Consider the following 19,205-nt stretch of genomic DNA (forward strand, 5'->3'; position numbering starts at 1 on the left):
TGCATTTTGATCCTTTGAGGAATTTGGAATGATGGTAGACAGGGGTGTTGCTAATAACTTGAGGTGTGTTAGAAATGTGTGTGCAGCCACCAGCCTTGACAACATCCTTGTACACGCTGTCTCCTTTCCTTTGGATTAGCATTAAAAAAAATGATGGCATCTTTCTGTTTCCATGGCAACTCTAAAATACATTTGACTGCAGAAGCATCCATCATGTACCCCTTCCGATGTACATGATGTTTGAGATGATGAAATGGTTAACTTATGTCTACAAACCCCTTCAATGTGGGACTCCAAATTGCCACCAAAGAACAAAAAGCAATGAACTTTAATGATTTTCCCAAAATAATGTATCCCAGGGTTATATTAAAATCCGTAGCGTGAATGAAAGACAGCAACACTGCCAATCAGCTCCCAGTAATTTCCTAACTAATTATAAACTGAGACCTTGTAAAGCACTACGCATGTACAACACAATCTTAATATTTATCTCCAGCACACTGAGGCAATTATTCTGTCAATTTAAAGATGATTTGTTTCAGAAGCTCAATGTATTACTAATAAGTCTGTATTTACTGTTGATCCTGTAATAAAGAAAACACTTGCATTTATAACTCCCTTCACGACCTCAGGACATCCCAAAGCACTTTACAGCCAATGAAGTATGTTTTTTGTGTAGTCACTGTTGCAATGTATTAAATGTGGCAGGCAAGTTGTGCACAAACAGCAATGAGACAATGACTAGCTGATCAGCTGAAAGGGTGATGGAAATCTAGAACTCTCTTCCCTCAAAAAGCTGTTGAGGCAAAGTGAGTTGAATATTTCAATATTGTGATTGATAGATTTTTGTTAGGATAGTGTATTAAGGGTTACAAAATCGAGTTGGGTAGATGGAGTTAAGGTACATATTAGCCATGATCTAATTGAATGGTGGAACAGACTCAAGGAGCTGAATGTCCTGCTCATGTTCTTGTGTTCCTAATCTGCCTTTAGTGATGTTGGTTGAGGGAAAAATATTGGCCAAGACAGTGGGAGATCTCCCCTGCTCTTCTTCAAAATTGTGCCATGGGACCTTTTATGTCCATCTAAGAAGCCAGATGGGACCTCGGTTTATCTTCTCATCTGAAAGATGGCACCTCCAACACTGCAGCACTCCATCAGTACTGCTCTGAAGTGTCAGCCTAGATGTTGTGCTCAAGTCTCTGGAGTGGGACTTGAACCTACAACCTTCTGGACTCAGAGGTTAGAGTGGTATCCACTGAGCCAGCAATAAATAATAATTTCCACACAAAAAAAATGGCTGGATGGCAAACCTACTCAGCGAGGTCACAAGATGGCTGGTATTGGAAGTGGATATATGTTGCACTGGTGCTATTAAGGGGCTTGTTTGATGCTGGGGCTGAATCATATTGTTGGAAAGAGTAGACAGAGCTTTAAGCTGCATATAGCTGTTCTATTACATGATATGCAATCAGGCACTGGAGGCCTGAAATGGAGATTGTGCCATTCCCAACACTAACATCTCTCAACCTAAAGTCACACAAAAACGTCATTCAGAAAAAAATGTTTGTTTATCAAAAAAATGGCAGATTTCTGTTTTAAAGAAGAATTCAAATAAACCATGTGTAGCAGATTTTCAGTAACAGCTCTCCATGTCCCATTGGTACAATGTGATGCAAGGTAGAAAAGCTACAGCAAGCAGTAATCTAAGGTGACAGGAGGTGTTGGGTAGCATTACACTGCGAGCTTCATCTGGCATTCTGGGATACTCTCCTGCTGATACTCTGCTTAGAATTTAGCCTCTTGTTGACACCCATTAACGTTTTTATATGTGTGAAGTATAGTTCTCCTGAGTTGCAGTGATACAACATAACATCAAGCTGATGAGCAGGGAAAAATCAGCAAATGATACAACAGATTGATTTTGGCCATCGGTCTCGGTCTATCAACTTCCTTGATTATCAGCATCGGGGGAACAACTGAACATTAGTGGGAAAAATCAGATAGAAAAATATAGGATGTTTGTCTTCTGGATTACCTGTTTAATTTCAAGACTTTGTTTTTTTTAAACCATTCTCTTCATCGCATTGTTCACAGGACTGGCTGTCCCAGTGGGTTTGTTCACAGCAGACGTACAAGTGCAATGCACAAATGTCATTCTTCAGCTTTGCCGTGCACAGTATGTGCATAAATCAATGACGTGCTCCATTCTGTGGTGCTGATTGTTCTTCTAGCCAGTAGGCTGTGCTAGCGACCATCACCACACATTGCCAGTCAAGTGTAGACCTGAGAATTACCATTTGCCAACAGTTCCTGCTATTGCTTCGGCCACAAGGAAGGCTCTTGTAGAAGCTTCTTTTATTTTATTTTTATTATTTTCATATTTGCCTGACTACACACAAACTTTACTCAATCAGTTTACACAGCTACTGAGCCAAAAATGAACCGGTTTGGAAAAACTAATGGCATACAAAAAACATTTTGCTTCTGGGATTCTGAGCAGGTTTGTGTATCATTTTGTGGGGTAAGTGACTCCCCTCATGTTACCCTCTGTCAAATGGTAGAAACAGGTTACAATTAGATACAGAAATTCCTCAGGAGAGTTGAGGACTTCCCCATATCTTCAGGGTAGATGAAGGCCGTCAACTCTTGCACACACACACACCCATATACACACACACACACACACCCATATACACACACACACGGACCCATATACACACACACACACACACCCATACACACACACACATACACTCACACTCTCACACTCTCTCACACCCATACACACACACACATACACACACTCATACACACACACACACCCCCACCCATATACCCACACACCCACCCATATACACACCCATACACACACATACACCTACACACACACACACATACATACACACACCTACACACACACCCATACACGCACACACATGCACACGCACGCCCATGCACACACACACGCACTCACATGCCCATGCACACACACACACACACACACATGCGCACACACACGCCCATGCACACACACATGCCCATACACACACACACGCCCATACACACACACACGCCCATACACACACACACGCCCATACACACACATCCATACACACACACACACCCATACACACACACACACCCATACACACACACACACATACACTTATACACACACAGACACACAAGCGCCCATACATACATACTCACACACACACACATACACACACATACCCTCACATGCCCACACACACTCACACACACACCCATACACACACACACGCCTATAAACATACACACATGCCCATACACATACATGCCCATACACACACACGTCCATACACACACACGTCCATACACATACATGCACATACACATACATGCACATACACATACATGCCCATATACACACACACACACACACACATGCCCATACACACAATTGACAGACCTGAAATGGACAAACACTAATTTTCTGGGATTTTCTTCATAAGGCAATTTAAAAAGTACTGGATAGATGTCTCAAAAGCAATATACTTCCTCATTCTTTAGAGATACATGAGTTGGCCAGGTTAGAAATACCAACCAATATGATGAAAAACCACCCTTCAATATCCCCGCTCTGTGCACAGCCTCAAGAGGCTTTAATAACCAATGGATAGAGGGTTCCTGGATGTCTATTGACAAATTAAGTCAATAATACAATTGGTTGCATTATCAACCATGAAAGCAAAGCCAATTGGGACTGGATTACTGTCTGTAAATCAACGACAATCATCGGTAATAGTTAGTGGTAGTTAATGTTGTGTTGATAGCAGTGGAATTGTGTGCTATTGCCTTGCTGGTAGTCAGTTTCTTCTTATGGGTGAATGATCACATCAAACATATGGCCTCCTAGAATATGAAACTTAGAATCTAAAACCTCAGAAGATATGACTTTCATGATGATAATGGCAACCTAAATAAACAATGACTAATAGCTTCAATAAAGCTGACACAGCCCCAAAGAAGCTTACAGCTCAAAAACAATTAATTACACCAAAAGTGCAGTGAGACACAGGCTTGTAATTTAAGATGCTGGCATACCCAATATTACGGACATGAAAGCCTGAAGGGAACACAAGTATTAAAGGTACAAGATACTTTTATCAGTGCATTTTGCAATGTTTTGGAATGTATGTTGAACATGGATATTGCGTTGTTGGCTTTTATTTGAAAAGGAATGGAAATTTGTTCAGTTTTATTATAAACTCTCTATTTGTTATCGAGAAATGGATTGTTTCTGTTCTGATTTTAAAATTTCTTTCTCGCAGTATCAGCGGAAAATCTATGACTGGGAGAAAAACGGTTTATTTTGTTAAATTGCCTAATGGCTAATAGGGGACTCAAGCCCAGCCTATTGACCATTCTAGTGAGGCTGTGACAGCAAATTTAGAATTGTGCTCACTCATTTTCAACTGTTGCTGATATTAATGACAACTGTTGGTGCCTTTCTAGGGGTACACCTCCCCAGGCAATTTTGAGCACCTGCATTTAAAATGGTGCATTCTTGTTAATTGTAAACACTTTTTGTACTTCACAATTGATAGATTTTAGCCGAACAAAAATTAGAAAAATAAGTGACATTGGATTTTCAACTGACCAATCAGATCATCACTTCCCCCAACAGCAATCTCAATTGTGAATCACTTCCTCCAACAGCCCTTAATCAGGTCATAGTTACTCCACCCAATTTGCAGAGGCACCACTTTTTCCAAACCTTCACTCAGTTTACAGAAACAATCTCTGCCCTTCTAGCCCTCCATTGTGCACTTTTCTCTCAACCTAATTCTTTTTTCCCACCCCCCATTCCCAGGTCCATGTTGGCACTGTGCTCTCTCCCGTCTCTATCTCCAAACCTCCCAGTTCAAGTTGAGATTCTCCTCTCCTCCCACAATTCATACTGGCAATCTACCATCCCCAGCCCACCCCCGCCCTGTCACCACAGTCCATGCTGCCAATTTCCTTTCTCTTTGTTATGTCTTTAGTGTACTTATGAATACTCCTCAAGGCAATGTGTTGTATTTGAACTGTAGTGACCTTGGTCCTTTATTCCAAACTAGGTGAGAGAAAAGTGCACCATGGAGGGCTAGAAGGGCAGAGATTGTTTCTGTAAACTGAGTAAAGGTTTGGAAAAAGTGGTGTCTCTGCAAATTGGGTGGAGTAACTATGACCTGGTTAAGGGCTGTTGGAGGAAGTGATTCACAATTGAGATTGCTGTTGGGGGAAGTGATGATCTGATTGGTCAGTTGAAAATCCAATGTCACTTATTTTTCTAATTTTTGTTAGGCTAAAATCTATCAATTGTGAAGTACAAAAAGCATGGTGTGCAGCCTTTTATACAGGGCCCTGCCACCACGGCAGGAAACTCCCGGTCTCCACCAGTTGCACCCTCTAGTGGTGCCAGCATGTATGTACATGGTGTGAACCTTATTGATAGTACATCAGGTAAACAAGTCTCCATCTTAAACAATCTCACAGTGACGACACATAGAGTACATCCATAGTCAGCATATATAACACTCTTCTTGTGCCTGATTTCATGCGACACTCTCCTACCATTCTCCTAGTTCATGATCACACTGTCCTCTCATCACCGAGTTCATAGTGGCATTAACTCCCACCTTCCCGAGTTATAGCTGGTAATCTCCTTCCGCCCTCCCTGTCCATGCTGGTTCTCACCTTTCCCTCTTCCCTCAGTTTATGCTGCATTCACTTTTCCTTCTTTCTTCTCCCCCCTGCAAAACTCATGCTGATTTTTGCCTGTGAACAAACAAGACTGCCCCCACCTTCAAAACGCAGACACTGTAGGTCAAACACAGATGCTGGACATTTATGTGCAACACAGGAGTTCAGATATATATTTTGTGCAACACATTACATAGAAATTCACCATCACAGTACCGGTATCACTAAGTAATTGATATTCATCCCTTCAATGGATAGCACACACCACACAGCAGATATTCTATCACCCTACCCCCATCTCCAAAGTGACAAGATATCAAGGCAGATTGTGCATCCCACTCTTTTTAACCCCTTGCTTCTTATCAATGTTTATAAGCCAAAGTACACTCCAGATTGCTTTACATGATACTGTAGATACATGCAATGTAAATTGTAAGCATATATTTATTAGTGTTATGTATTGAGGGTTGACAGGTTGGTGCTCTCCTTTCACAGGCTGAGCCTCAGCCAGGTGAGAAACAGATCACGGAGCTCACTCAATGCACCTATCCTGAACCACTTCCAGTGCATATCTGCTGCTAAACCTCCATTAAAACCTTCCCATCATTTAAGCCCGCACTACTTGGTGTTTAAACATCAACAAAAGGGATCCTGTTTGGGGAAAGTAACTTCCATGCACCTGGCTCCTATTCTGTGTAGTCTTGCTGGGTTCCCCGTATAATAGAGACCTAAAGAGCAAATGCATGGTGCCTGCCCCTTGTATTTACAGAAACAGGGTGGTCTTAACCCAATGAGACAAAAGCAAAATACTGCGGATGCTGGAAATCTGAAATGAAACCAGAAAATGCTGGAAACACTTAGCAGTCCGAGCAAAATCTGTAGAGAGAGAATCAGAGTCCACATTTCTGGTCGTGACCTTTCAGCAGAAACTTTGGCCCAATGGCAGGTTGATCAATTGACTTTTTGTGATCTGTAGCTCCTTCAATATCGGGCTGTTTACAAGAAGAAGGCAACTCATGCCCTCAGTCCGGGATAATCTGGTGTAAACTATAATTTCTCCTTGGGTCTGGGCACATGCCCAGATTAGAAAACATAAAAATTATTTCAGCATACGTCTTGATGATGACCTGAAAGGAGTCTGTTCCCACAGCAACAATGGCATCAGTAGACCCATATGGATGTCCAATTGGCAGCAATGTGTGGAAGCCTGTAAGTGTTAATGCTGATGTTGCTTTGGCCTTAGTCAAGGTTATTTTTCAACCCAATCTCTGTGTTAGTCCTCCAAATCTCAGTCTGAATCAGATGAACCTCTGCCAACTGTAGTCAAACAGTGAATCCACAGGAAATATTTTTTTATTTAAAAAAAATACATTTTTTGAGTTTCAGTTTAATTGTACTGTATATGTCTCATCATCATCATAGGCAGCCTCTCGGAATTGAGAAAGACTTCCTTCCGCTCCTGAAGTGAGTTCTTTGATGGCTGAACAGTCCAAAACGAGAGCCACAGACTCTGTCACATTTGGGACAGACAGTCGCTGAGGGAAGGGGTGGGTGGGGCTGGTTTGCCGCACGCTCCTTCCGCTGCCTGCGCCTGACCTCTTCACGCTCTCGGTGTTGAGACTCGAGAAGTTCAGTGCCCTCCCGGATGCACTTTCTCCACTCAGGGCGGTCTTTGGCCAGGGGCTCCCAGATGTCAGTGGGGATGTCGCACTTTATCAGGAAGGCTTTGAGGGTGTCCTTATAACGTTTCCGCTGCCCATCTTTGGCTCATTTGCCATGAAGGAGCTCTGCATAGAGCACTTGCTTTGGGAGTCTCGTGTCTGGCATGCGGACTATGTGGCCTGTCCAGCGGAGCTGATCGAATGTGGTCAGTGCTTCAATGCTGGGGATGTTAGCCAGGACGAGAACGCTGATGTTGGTGCGCCTGTCCTCCCAGGGGATTTGTAGGATCTTGCGGAGTCATCGTTGGTGATATATTTCCAGCGACTTGAGGTGTCTACTGTACATGGTCCAAGCCTCTGAGCCATACAGGAGGGCCGGTATTACTACAGCCCTGTAGACCATGAACTTGGTGGTAGATTTGAGGGCCTGGTCTTCGAACGCTCTTTTCCTCAGGCAGCCGAAGGCTGCACTGGCGCACTGGAGTCGGTGTTGAATCTCCTCATCAATGTCTGCTTTTGTTGATAAGAAGCTCCCGAGGTATGGGAAATGGTCCACATTGTCGAGGGCCACGCCAAACAGGCTCTTTATAAAATGCACAGGGGCCATTAGTGGAGGCAGACGGGACAGAAGGGGATTTTGCACAATGCTATTACATTGCAGTGGTGTTGAGTCTCAATGAACAATCACTGATGTGTGAAGGAAGTGATCAGACACAGCAGTGGTTCCAGGGACAGCAGTGACTGTTGAGACCAAATTGGTAACTACAATCAAATTTTAACCAGACTTATCCCAGACAAAAGGACAGTTGGTTAATGGAAAAGCCTTGGATTAAAAAAAATATTAAAACAAATCATCATTCTAGATTTGTCCCCTTTTAGAATGGAGCATGTCTGTCCTTGTACAATTTCTCCATGTTTGCTATTCTGTGGCTAGAGCTCTCCATTCCTCTGACTTTGGGCATTTGTGTATCCCCCTCAGCCACACCATTGGTGGCCGTGCCTCCAGTCACCCAGGCCCCATGCAGTGCAATTCCTTCCCTAAACCGCTTAGTCTCTCCTCCTTTAAGACCCTCCTTAAAACCCACATCGGTAGTGTTATAAACAATGAAAGCAAAGCCGATTCAGACTGGGTTACCATCTGTAAATCAATGATGCTGTTAGTATTATTTAGCCAAGAGTAGTGTGGGAATGGTGAGGGGGAAGGAGATTGCTAGTATGAACTGTGAGAGAGGAGGAGAATGTCAACTTAAACTGAGCAGGTTGGAGATGGGAGAAAGGAGAGTGCCAGGACCTGGGAGATGTGTGAGGGAAAGGAGCGCAAGATTTAACTGAGGTAGTGGGAAAGTGCACCAGGGAGGACTAGAAGACCAGAGATTGCCTCTTTGATTAAGATTTTGGTTACCTCCTCTTAATATCTCCTCCTTTGAACGGTATCCATTGAGTTTGATCATGCTACTGTGATGCTGCTTTAATATTTTAACGGCACTTTGTAAATGCAAGTTCTTGTTATTTAATTCTCTGACAGGAGTATTTTCTTCACCACTGAGTTTTGGCAGTATTGCCATGTGCCAATGAAACATGAACTGGAAACAGCTAATCGCTCTTGCTGAGTGGACTAGAGAATAAGGAAGCAAGTGGTGACAAGTCATAGTTGTCAAGAATGATCTGCCGGGATCATGGCACATTGTACTTGGGATATTCATGTGAACCTCAGGACAAAAGTAATAGTTACTTGATGAGAAAATGTGAGATTTGATCGTGTGGCTGTACTTCATTGATTGTAAAGCATGTTGGAACATCCTGAGGTCATGAAAAATGCTATATAAGTGCAAGTTGTGCCTTTTTTAGTGTCCTACATTGTGAGCTGAAGGCTGTGCACTGTGTTAGTATTGTAAAGAAAAAGTTGTAGTTACATTGTGCTGTTTTGTTGATTAGAACTGTAAATTTTTAAATGTTTAGCAAGGAAGTTATGCTGGGCCTTTGGGCCTCAGTTGGAGTATCGTGTCCAATTCTGGGTCCTACACATTAGGAAGGATGTCAAGGCCTTGGAGAGGGTGCAGAGGAGATTTACCAGAATGAAACCAGCGATGAAAGATTGGTGGAAGCAGATTCAATAGTAACGTTCAAAAGGGAATTGGATAAATACTTGAAAAGGAGAAATTTGCAAGGCTGTGAGGAAGGAGCGGCAGAGTGGGACTATTTTGATAGTTCTTTCAAAGAGCTGCACAGGCACATTGGGCCAATTGGCCTCCACCTGTGCTCTATAAGTCTAGAGCTGCCTCAGACCTATTTCTGTGACACAGTATCGTTCAAGAGTGGCACCAAACAAGAGTATACTTTCATTTATGGTGCCAGAGAGTTTTTGTTTCGATGTTATATATCAAATTGCTCTTGTTAACTTGCAGTGCTGGAGTGTGAAGGGAATATTAAGGAGAGTGTGAAGCCGATTTTAAGTAGAGGCGCACAATAGTGCCATGGGATCTTTAGCGTCTGCCAGATCAGATGCATGCCTCATCCAAAGTAGCAGTTTGCTGGTTTTTATTGTGGCTAACGTTACTAAACATTTTATCCAAGTTCATCCCTCAGGATCCTGTTAGAGATCTTCTTGAAAAGGCCTCTGGATTGTGAGATACTCTTTTAAAAGGAATCAATTTTGACGTTGTCTGTCTCTGAAGGACTCCTTGAAACGGTCCTTGATACTGTTCACGGAGGCCCGGCAACTAAACTAGTAACAAAATGGAGTCCGGCACTTTCATGTTAATCTCTTAATCAAAAAGAACCTGTGGAAATACAAAAAGTTCAAGTGACAGAACAAAAAAAATCTGCTAATGATGTGTAATGCAATGATGAAAAACTGAATTTCTCACGAAGAATTAATTAAGAACCCTTTTTTTTGGTTCTGTAATTTTATTCTATTCATCTTGAATTTTTTTTCACATCTCACAGGTGGGATTTGCATAGCTCAGTCTTTGAAAATCCCAGTGGAGCCCCGAAGAGGAGACTATGATAGAATCATCAAGCGTCTTTTGGACAGGCCTGATGTTCGCGGCATCATTATTTTTGCCAATGAAGATGATATCAGGTAAGCGATTCAAGTCCAAAGGGCTTTCTCTGCTCTGGATGTTGGCCCCGTCACTTCTTTCTAGCAGGGCAACTGATGTTATATAAATAATTAAAGCTGTATTACACAAGATGTTACTGACAGGTGATCATTTTAAAAGGAAGTTCAATCCATATTTGTTCGTAAAAGGGAAGTTACAGTTGTAGAGATTTTCAGGTGCATGAGCAGAACAGACTTAATGTTACTTAAAGTAGGGTTTTGAAAATTGGCATGGAGTTAGGGAGGGGGGCACAAGTCTGTTATAGAATAGTCATACATGGGCTTTGGATGATGCCGGCATGATAGGCGTAATGGTCTGAATTCACCCCAGTGAAGCTCTGAGATGTGAATGTGAGACTTTTGCCTGGATGAGGATGTGGGCTACAACATGTTTAGTGAGTTGAAGCTTGTAAGGTTGAGGTTAGGAAGCCAGGAGAAAATGAGAGAAGTCGATCATCGAGATGAGGGAGATATAGGTCAGGAGTTTTTATATGAATTTACGATAAATGACAGACAAGAAAAGGTTGCTGGTTCAGTTCATTCAACCTGTCCGAGATAATTGTGATGTCTTTTCCATTTCCGCGGGGGTGGGGTGGCGTGGAGCATGCGTGGGGGAGCAGAGACAGGCAATATTGTGGAGGTGGGAGGGGCACGGTAGCATAGTGGTCATGTCACTGGACTAGGAATCCAGAGGCTCGGACTAATAATCCGTCAAAGGGAGTCAAATCCCACCATGGCTGCACAGAGGTGGCAGCACAGTGGTATATCGTTGGGAAGGTGTGGTCCTGGGAGTCTTCAACATAGATTCCGGATCCCACGATGTCTAATGGCATCAGATCAAGCATGGGCAACGAAACCTCCTGCTGATTACCGACCGCCCTCCCTCAGCTGATGAATCAGTACTCCTTCATGTTGAATACCACTTGGTAGAAGCACTGAGGGTTTCAAGGTCACAGAATGTAATCAGAGTGGGGGACCTCAATGTCCATCACCAAGAGTGACTCAGTAGCACCACTACTGGCTGAGCTGGCCGAGTCCTGAAGGACATAGCTGCCAGACTGGGCCTGCAGCAGGTGGTGAGATAACCAACATGAGGGAAAAACCTACTTGACCCCTTCCTCACCAATCTACCTGTCACAGAAGCATATGTCCATGACAATATTGAAAGCAGTGACCACCATACAGTCATTGTGGGACGAAGTCCTATCTTCACACTGAGGACACCCTCCATCATGTTGTGTGGCACTACCACCGTGCTAAATGGGATAGATTATAGACCAGATTTAGCAACTGAAAACTGGGAGTCCATGAGGCTCTGTGAGCCATCAGCAGCAGCAGAATTGCATTCCACCACAATCTGTAACCTTATGGCCCTGCATATCCCTCACTCTAGCATTACCATCAAGCTAGGGCACCAACCCACGTTCAATGAGGAGTGTAGTGGAGCATGTCAGGAGCAGCACCAGGCTGAAAATGAGGTGCCAACATGGTGAATGAAGCTGCAATACAGGACTACAAGCATGCTAAACAGTTGAACGAGCATGCTATAGACAGCCAAGCAATCCCACAACAAACAGATCACATCAAAGCTCTGTGGTCCTGCCACATCCAGTTTGAATGATAGTGGATAATTAACCAACTAACGGGAGGAAGCTGCATGAACATCCTCAATGATGATGGAGTCCAGCACGTGAGTGCAAAAGACAAGGCTGAAGCATTCGCAACCATTTTCGGCCAGTCTTCAGTCGATTCACTCCACGTGATATCGAGAAATGGCTGAGTGCACTGGATACAGCAAAGGCTGTGGGCGTCGACAACATCTGGCTATACTGCCAAAGACTTGTGCTCCAGAACTAGCCACACTTCTAGCCAAGCTGGCATCTACCTGACAAAGTGGAAAATTGCCCAGGTATGCCCTGTCCACAAAAAGCAGGACAAATCCAATTTGGCCAATTATCACCCTATCAGTCTACTGTCAATCTTTAGTAAAGTGATGGAAAGTGTCGTTGACAGTGTGATCAAGTGGCACTTACTCACCGATGCTCAGTTTGGGGTCCATCAGGACAACCCAGCTCCAGACCTCATTACAGCCTTAGTCCAAACATGGGCAAAAGAGTTGAATTCCAGGAGGTGAGGTAAGAGTGACTGCCCTTGACATCAAGGCAGAATTTGACCAAGTGTGGCGTTGAGGAGCCCTAGTAAAATTGATGTCGATGAGAATCAGGGGGAAAACTCTCCACTGGCTGGAGTCATACCAAGCACAAAGGTTGTGGTTGTTGGGGGCCAATCATCTCAGCCCCAGGACATCGCTGCAGGAGATCTTAAGGATAGGTCTTAGGCTCAATCATCTTCATCTGTTTCATCAATGACCTGCCCTCCATCTTAAGGTACAAAATAGGAATGTTTGCTGATGATTGCACAGTGTTCAGTTGCATTCACAATTCCTCAGATAATGAATCAGTTAATGCCCGCATGCAGCAAGGCCTGGATGACATTCAGGCCTGGACTGATAAGTGCCAAGTAACATTCGTGTCACACAAGTGCCAGGCAATAATCATCTCCAACAAGAGAGAGTCTAACCACCTCCCCATTGACATTCAATGGCATTACCGTTATTGAATCCCTCACCATCAACATCCTAGGGGTCACCCTTGACCAGACACTTAATTGGACCAGCTACCTAAATCATAGGCAGTCCCTCGGGATCGAGGAAGACTTGCTTCCACTCTTAGCATGAGTTCTTAGGTGACTGTGCAGTCCAATACGAGAACCACAGTTTCTGTCACAGGTCGGACAGATAGTCGTTGAGGGAAAGGGTGGGCACGGAGCCTGGTTTGCCGCATGCTCCTTCCGCTGCCTGCGCTTGATTTCTGCATGCTCTCGGCGACGGTACTCGAGGAGCTCAGCGTCCTCCCGAATGCACTTCCTCCACTTAGGGCGGTCTATGGCCAAGGACTCCCAGGTGTCAGTGGGGATGTCGCACTTTATCAGGGAAGCTTTGAGGGTGTCCTTGTAACGTTTCCTCTGCCTGCCTTTGGCTCGTTTGCCGTGGACGAGTTCCGATTAGAGCACTTGCTTTGGGAGTCTCGTGTCTGGCATGCGAACTATGTGACCTGCCCAGCGGAGCTGATCAAGTGTGGTCAGTGCTTCAATGCTGGGGATGTTGGCCTGGATGAGGACGCTAATGTTTGTGCGTCTGTCCTCCCAGGGGATTTGCAGGACCTTGCGGAGACATCGCTGGTGGTAATTCTCCAGCGACTTGAGGTGTCTGCTGTACATGGTCCACGTCTCTGAGCCATACAGGAGAGCAGGTATTACTATGGCCCTGTAGACCATGAGCTTAGTGGCAGTTTTGAGGGACTGATCTTCAAACACTCTTTTCCTCAGGCGGCCGAAGGCTGCACTGGCACACTGGAGGCGGTGTTGGATCTCATCATCAATGCCTACTCTTATTGATAGGAGGCTCCCAAGATAGGGGAAGTGGTCCACATTGCCGTAGATCTTGATGTTTGGGGGCCAGTGCTTTGTCTTACTAATGTTTAGCGTAAGGCCCATGCTTTCATACGCCTCCTTAGATACGTCGACTGTGTCCTGGAGTTCAGCCTCTGTGTGTGCACAGACGCAGGCATCATCCGCGTACTGTAGCTCGATGACAGAGGTTGGCGTGGTCTTGGATCTGGCCTGGAGACGGCGAAGGTTGAACAGCTTCCCACTGGTTCTGTAGTTTAGCTCCACTCCAGTGGGGAGCTTATCAACTGTGAGGTGGAGCATGGCAGCGAGGAAGATTGAGAAGAGGGTTGGGGCGATGACGCAGCCCTGCTTGACCCCGGTCCGGACATGAATTGGGTCTATGATGTGAAATACTGTGACTGCAAGAGCAGATCAGAGGCTGAGTATTCTGCAGCGAGTATCTCACCTCCTGACCTCCAAAGCCTTTCCACAACATACATGGCATAAATCAGGACTGTGATGGAATATTCTCCACTTGCCTGGATGAGTACAGCTCCAAATGTTCCGTTCATTGTCACTGAGTCAAAATCCTGGAACTCCCTCCCTAACAGCACTGTGGGAGTACCTGCACCACATGGATTGCAGCGGTTCAAGAAGGTCGCTCAGCACTACCTTCTCAAGGGCAATTAGGGATGGGCAATAAAAGCTGTCCTTTCCAGTAACGCCCACATCACATGAATGAATAAATAAAAAATAAAAAATTGTCTTGGTAATGGAGTGAATGTGTGGGCAGTTGCTGAGCTCAAGGTTGAGCAGTGTGCCAAGTTAGGCAGCAGATATCCAACCTGCTTAAACTAATACATTTCTCCCATATGGTTAGTCCTTAAAATAGTCTCTCACAGCCAAACATTTTACACATGTGAGTGGGCTGTATCTGGCACCTTTCTGCTGTGTAATTCTAGTTCATTTGAATGTCTATATATGGAAAAGTAGAGGTGGCTTGGTGTGAATATGTGAACCATAGATCTGCATTTACTTGTGAAAGACACTAGTACTAACTCTGTATCATGTAATGGGCAGAGCTATATTGCTGGACATGGTGTATTCAGGGTAGAAGATATTTATCTAAAGGGTTCCTTTTGTACATTGAGTAATTAATTTACACAGGTTAACATAATGGGTGGGGATTATGGTTTGGAAAAGGTGAAATCATGATGGCCAATTTTATGAATGTCTGGCCGTAGTCGAGTTGGGACATTATAGATCCGTTGTGCATGATTTTACTATCTACTATCCATAGTAGATAGTTGTGTGTCAGCCGTGGTTCAGTGGGTAGCACTCTTGCCTCTGAGTCAGAAGCTTGTGGGTTCAAGTCCCACTCCAGAGACTTGAGCATAAACTCTAGGCTGACACTTCAGTGCCATACAGGGGGAGCAGTGCACTGTCAGAGATGTCATCTTTTGGATGAGATACTTGCTCTCTCAGGTGGGTGTACAAGAAACCATGGCACTATTTCAAAGAAGAACAGTTATCCCCGGTGTCCTGGCCAATAATTATTCCTCAATCAACATCACTAAAACAGATTATCTGGTCAATATCACATTGCTTTTTCTGGGAGCTTACTGTCATGTTTCATACATTACAACAGTGACTACACTTTAAAAAAACGTTCTTTGTTGGCTGTAAAGTGCTTTGGGATGTCCTGAGGCCATGAAAGGTGATAGAAAAATGCAAGTCTTTTTTTATAATCCCGATTTAGTATTTTGGTTCTGGTTAGGCTTAGAAACTTAAAATTTTAGGTATGAAAATCACAAAACATAATTCTATAAGGAAGGGCATGAATAAATTCCTTCATCAGCTCCCTCCAATACAAATTCAAACTCATCTCTACATCAGGAAGGATTAGACCTCGATTTCATGGCCACTGAAAATAGAACACTAGGGATGACCAAAAAGAAGGATAGTCTCCACTAAACCACTAAAGAATTAAACATGAGATTAACCAAGAACTGACGAGGAAGAATTGGCCTCCACCACTAGTAGATCGCCGCAGAATCCTCTGCACATGTTAGAACTGAAAAGATATATTTTTTAAGACTTTAGTTGCTGTAGCGAAAGACCACAGTTGGTTGTCTGTCACAAATCTAAGGGGGAAGGGGATAAATAATGGCACAAATGCACAGAGGGAGGGCAGTACTTCTGCACTTACCTAATGGGATTTGTTAAGGAAAAGATGAACTCAGTGACAAATGTGAATGATCCTGGATGGTCCAAATCAGATCACCTTCAGTAAGAATTTTGATTAATCATTCATTCCTATTTGCAATGTTACCTTCCCCATCACTAACCAGGATGTTGCAGATAACCAGGTACTAACGATTCATTCTGGCATGATTTGGGTAAGAAAATCAGAGCTGTCAGATGGGTCCTTTAAAGAGAACGTGTTGTTGTTATCCTTCATTAATCTTCATATCCATTTAAATGTTTCATTTGATGTGTTCAATCCAACATCTTCTGATGGCAGAACTCTTGGTTATTTTGTGCAGGCAGGTACTTGCAGCTGGAAAAAGAGCAAACAAAGCAGGCCATTTTATCTGGGTCGGCTCCGACAGCTGGGGCTCGAAGAATTCTCCAGTAAAACAGCAGGGGGAAGTGGCTGAGGGGGCAGTGACCATTCTACCCAAACGAGCCTCTGTGGAAGGTAAGAACTTGGGGATTTGAATCATTCCATTGCATAACCGACACGCTGTGACAAGGTGAACACTTTTGTAAGAGTTCAGGAAGCACTATCTCAGTCGTTAATATAAGCTATAGATAGTAAAGGTGACATGTTTTATAATAGAGTAATATTTTTACAGCATCCTATTTTGGAAGTGCGATTCCTCAAACATTGGTCCCACTTGACTCAACAGTTAACTTATTCTGTCGCTGCAGAATTGTCTGTCTCAGTGTTAGTGATTGATTTCGATGCTCTAGATCTGGACCACAATCAAAATTATTGCCAGTGGAATGGATGTTTTGGCAGAAGAATATGATTGTCCAGTTGAATGCCTTCATAGCGTGGGTTCAGAATAATTAATGATTTTTTTCTGCTATGCAGCCATTGCATCTGTAAGCAATCATTGCGTGAGGAATAAAACCAATATAGGTATTTTGGTCTCTCACTGTGATGCTATTTCCTGTGTTTCTGTGTTTTTTTTATAGATAACATGTTGGGGAGGGAGGGTGTGATGGGGTGAGGGGGCTGCAGATTGCTAAAGCAGTCAACATGATACATTTTGTGGCTGTTTGGCCAAATCTGTAGTAGAAGCTGATATGAGTAGTAATGCAACATTATAATACTGCTTCACTCAACAGATCTACAGTAGGAACTTTCCAAACTTTGATCAGTCTGTGTTTGCCTATATCAAGCTAGAAATAATGGATCATTTGTAGCAAAATAACAGCTTAGTAGGTTTTGGATTGATTGGCCTTTCCCCGAGATTCATAATAACAGTGTCAAGCAGTAATATATATCTGGGCTGCGCAATATAAATGCAACTTCTTTCTTAAAGTCAATTCTTAAAATCAATTCTGGGCAACTACAGATAGGCGATAAACGCAGCTTAGCAGTGTTGGTACAGTTTTAGTATTCTTGCTGTTCCATCTGTAAACATGTCTGTAACAAAAGTTAGGACCTGTGGATAACTTTTATCTGATCATCAAATTATGGTGAATTATGCTGATTTCTAAGTAGTGAAGAATGAATATTAACGTCTACAGTGAAAGAGCACTGAGAAAATAACGGTGTTCTCAACACTGCAAAAGACCACTTTATTTAAAATACTGCTGGACTCTTGTTTCCGCTGTGGTTTGCTTTACTTGAACAGTTGCAATGACATGATAAACTTAGTCTGTTTGTTCCAACTTTTCCTGCTGATGGACACATCCGTACAATATAGAAGTTAATAGGTACCATGCAAATTCTGCTTCTATCCCTTTTACTCACATAAGTTTAGAATAGATAAGGAATTTGGGTTATTCAATGAGCTGGATGACTGATCTTTCACCTCTAGCACTCTGGTTTGATTGCAGCCCAGAGTTATAAGATGCAAGTTTGATCTTCTGATCTCCTGTGCAAGTACTGAGGAGAAGGAGGCGATTATTAATGGGCCCAGAACTTGTCGCTTAATTAACATCAAATTGGCAGTCTCCCAAAAGGATGACAAAGGGTGGTTGCCGTGAGAAGTAGAGATGTCACACTGGTGTAGTTTGGGATAAGGCGTGTTCTTGGGGAAATGTAGAGGGAATTTTAATTTTCATGTAGCCGGCAGTGAAGGGCTTTGGGATGTCTTGAGGCCGTGAAATGAGCTATATAAATGCAAGATCTTTCTTCCTATCAATCTCCCCAAACTGAAATAGGGTTTCAGGTTGACTTTTTCAATTTTATATTAGTTTCTTTCCAATAAGCAGTGTTGCTAATTTGTGGCCTGGTATCAGAAAATATGACAGTGAAAGCTGCCAGATTCTTGTAAAAGCCCAACTGGTTCACTACTGTTCCTCGGGGAAGGGAATGTGTTACCCCGACCTAGTCTGGTCAATACACGACTCTAGTTGGCATCATGTGGCGGATTCTCAATGCCCTCTGAAGCGGCCTAGTATGACACCGAGGGAGTGCTGCACTGCGGAACATAAATGTAACTTCTTTCTTAAAGTCAAGTCTTAAAAAATCAATTCAGGGCAACTACAGATAGGCAATAAAAGCAGCTTGGCAGTGTTGTGCACATTCTGAGAACAAATGAGAAAAAAGCTTATTCTTTATAAATAGGGCCTTGAGCCAAAGATAAATCAGCAGAAATTGTTAGGGATGTCATTCTTGCACTGTGCATATTCCTCCAACCATCTTAAAGACTCCTCCAACCATCTTCCGTGCCTAATCGGAGAAAGGAGAGAGCTGTTACTGATCCCTTATGAAACATGAGATGCAATTTTGCAACTTCAATGGGTTTCCGAGAGTTTTGCACCATCTCTATTGAAACAGTTTAAAAGTCTAACCTATAGGAATTTGAAACTTGAATTGCATGTGATTAAAGAAGAAAGTGTTGTTTGGCGGGGGTGGGGGTTGTAGGGATTGGAGGGGGGGGTTGGTGTAGGGATTCGGGGGGTGTAGGGATTGGGGGGGGGGTGTAGAGATTGGGGGGGGGTGTAGAGATTGTGGGGGGTGGTGTAGGGATTCGGGGGGGTGTAAAGATTGGGGGGAGGGTGGTGTAGGGATTCGGGGGGGT

At 43.5% G+C, this 19,205-nt stretch overlaps 1 protein-coding gene across 1 annotated transcript in view; it reads left to right on the forward strand.

The window, feature by feature from the left end:
- Positions 1 to 19,205, forward strand: part of LOC139277363 (metabotropic glutamate receptor 7-like) — a 921,672-nt gene that overhangs the window by 399,593 nt on the left and 502,874 nt on the right. The window contains exons 3-4 of the mRNA XM_070895726.1: positions 10,338 to 10,473; positions 16,488 to 16,642. Coding sequence (XP_070751827.1) covers positions 10,338 to 10,473; positions 16,488 to 16,642 — 291 coding nt within the window. The remainder of the gene's footprint in view (positions 1 to 10,337; positions 10,474 to 16,487; positions 16,643 to 19,205) is intronic.

Source organism: Pristiophorus japonicus, chromosome 12 (assembly GCF_044704955.1).
Source record: "Pristiophorus japonicus isolate sPriJap1 chromosome 12, sPriJap1.hap1, whole genome shotgun sequence".
Lineage (NCBI taxonomy): Eukaryota > Metazoa > Chordata > Chondrichthyes > Pristiophoridae > Pristiophorus > Pristiophorus japonicus.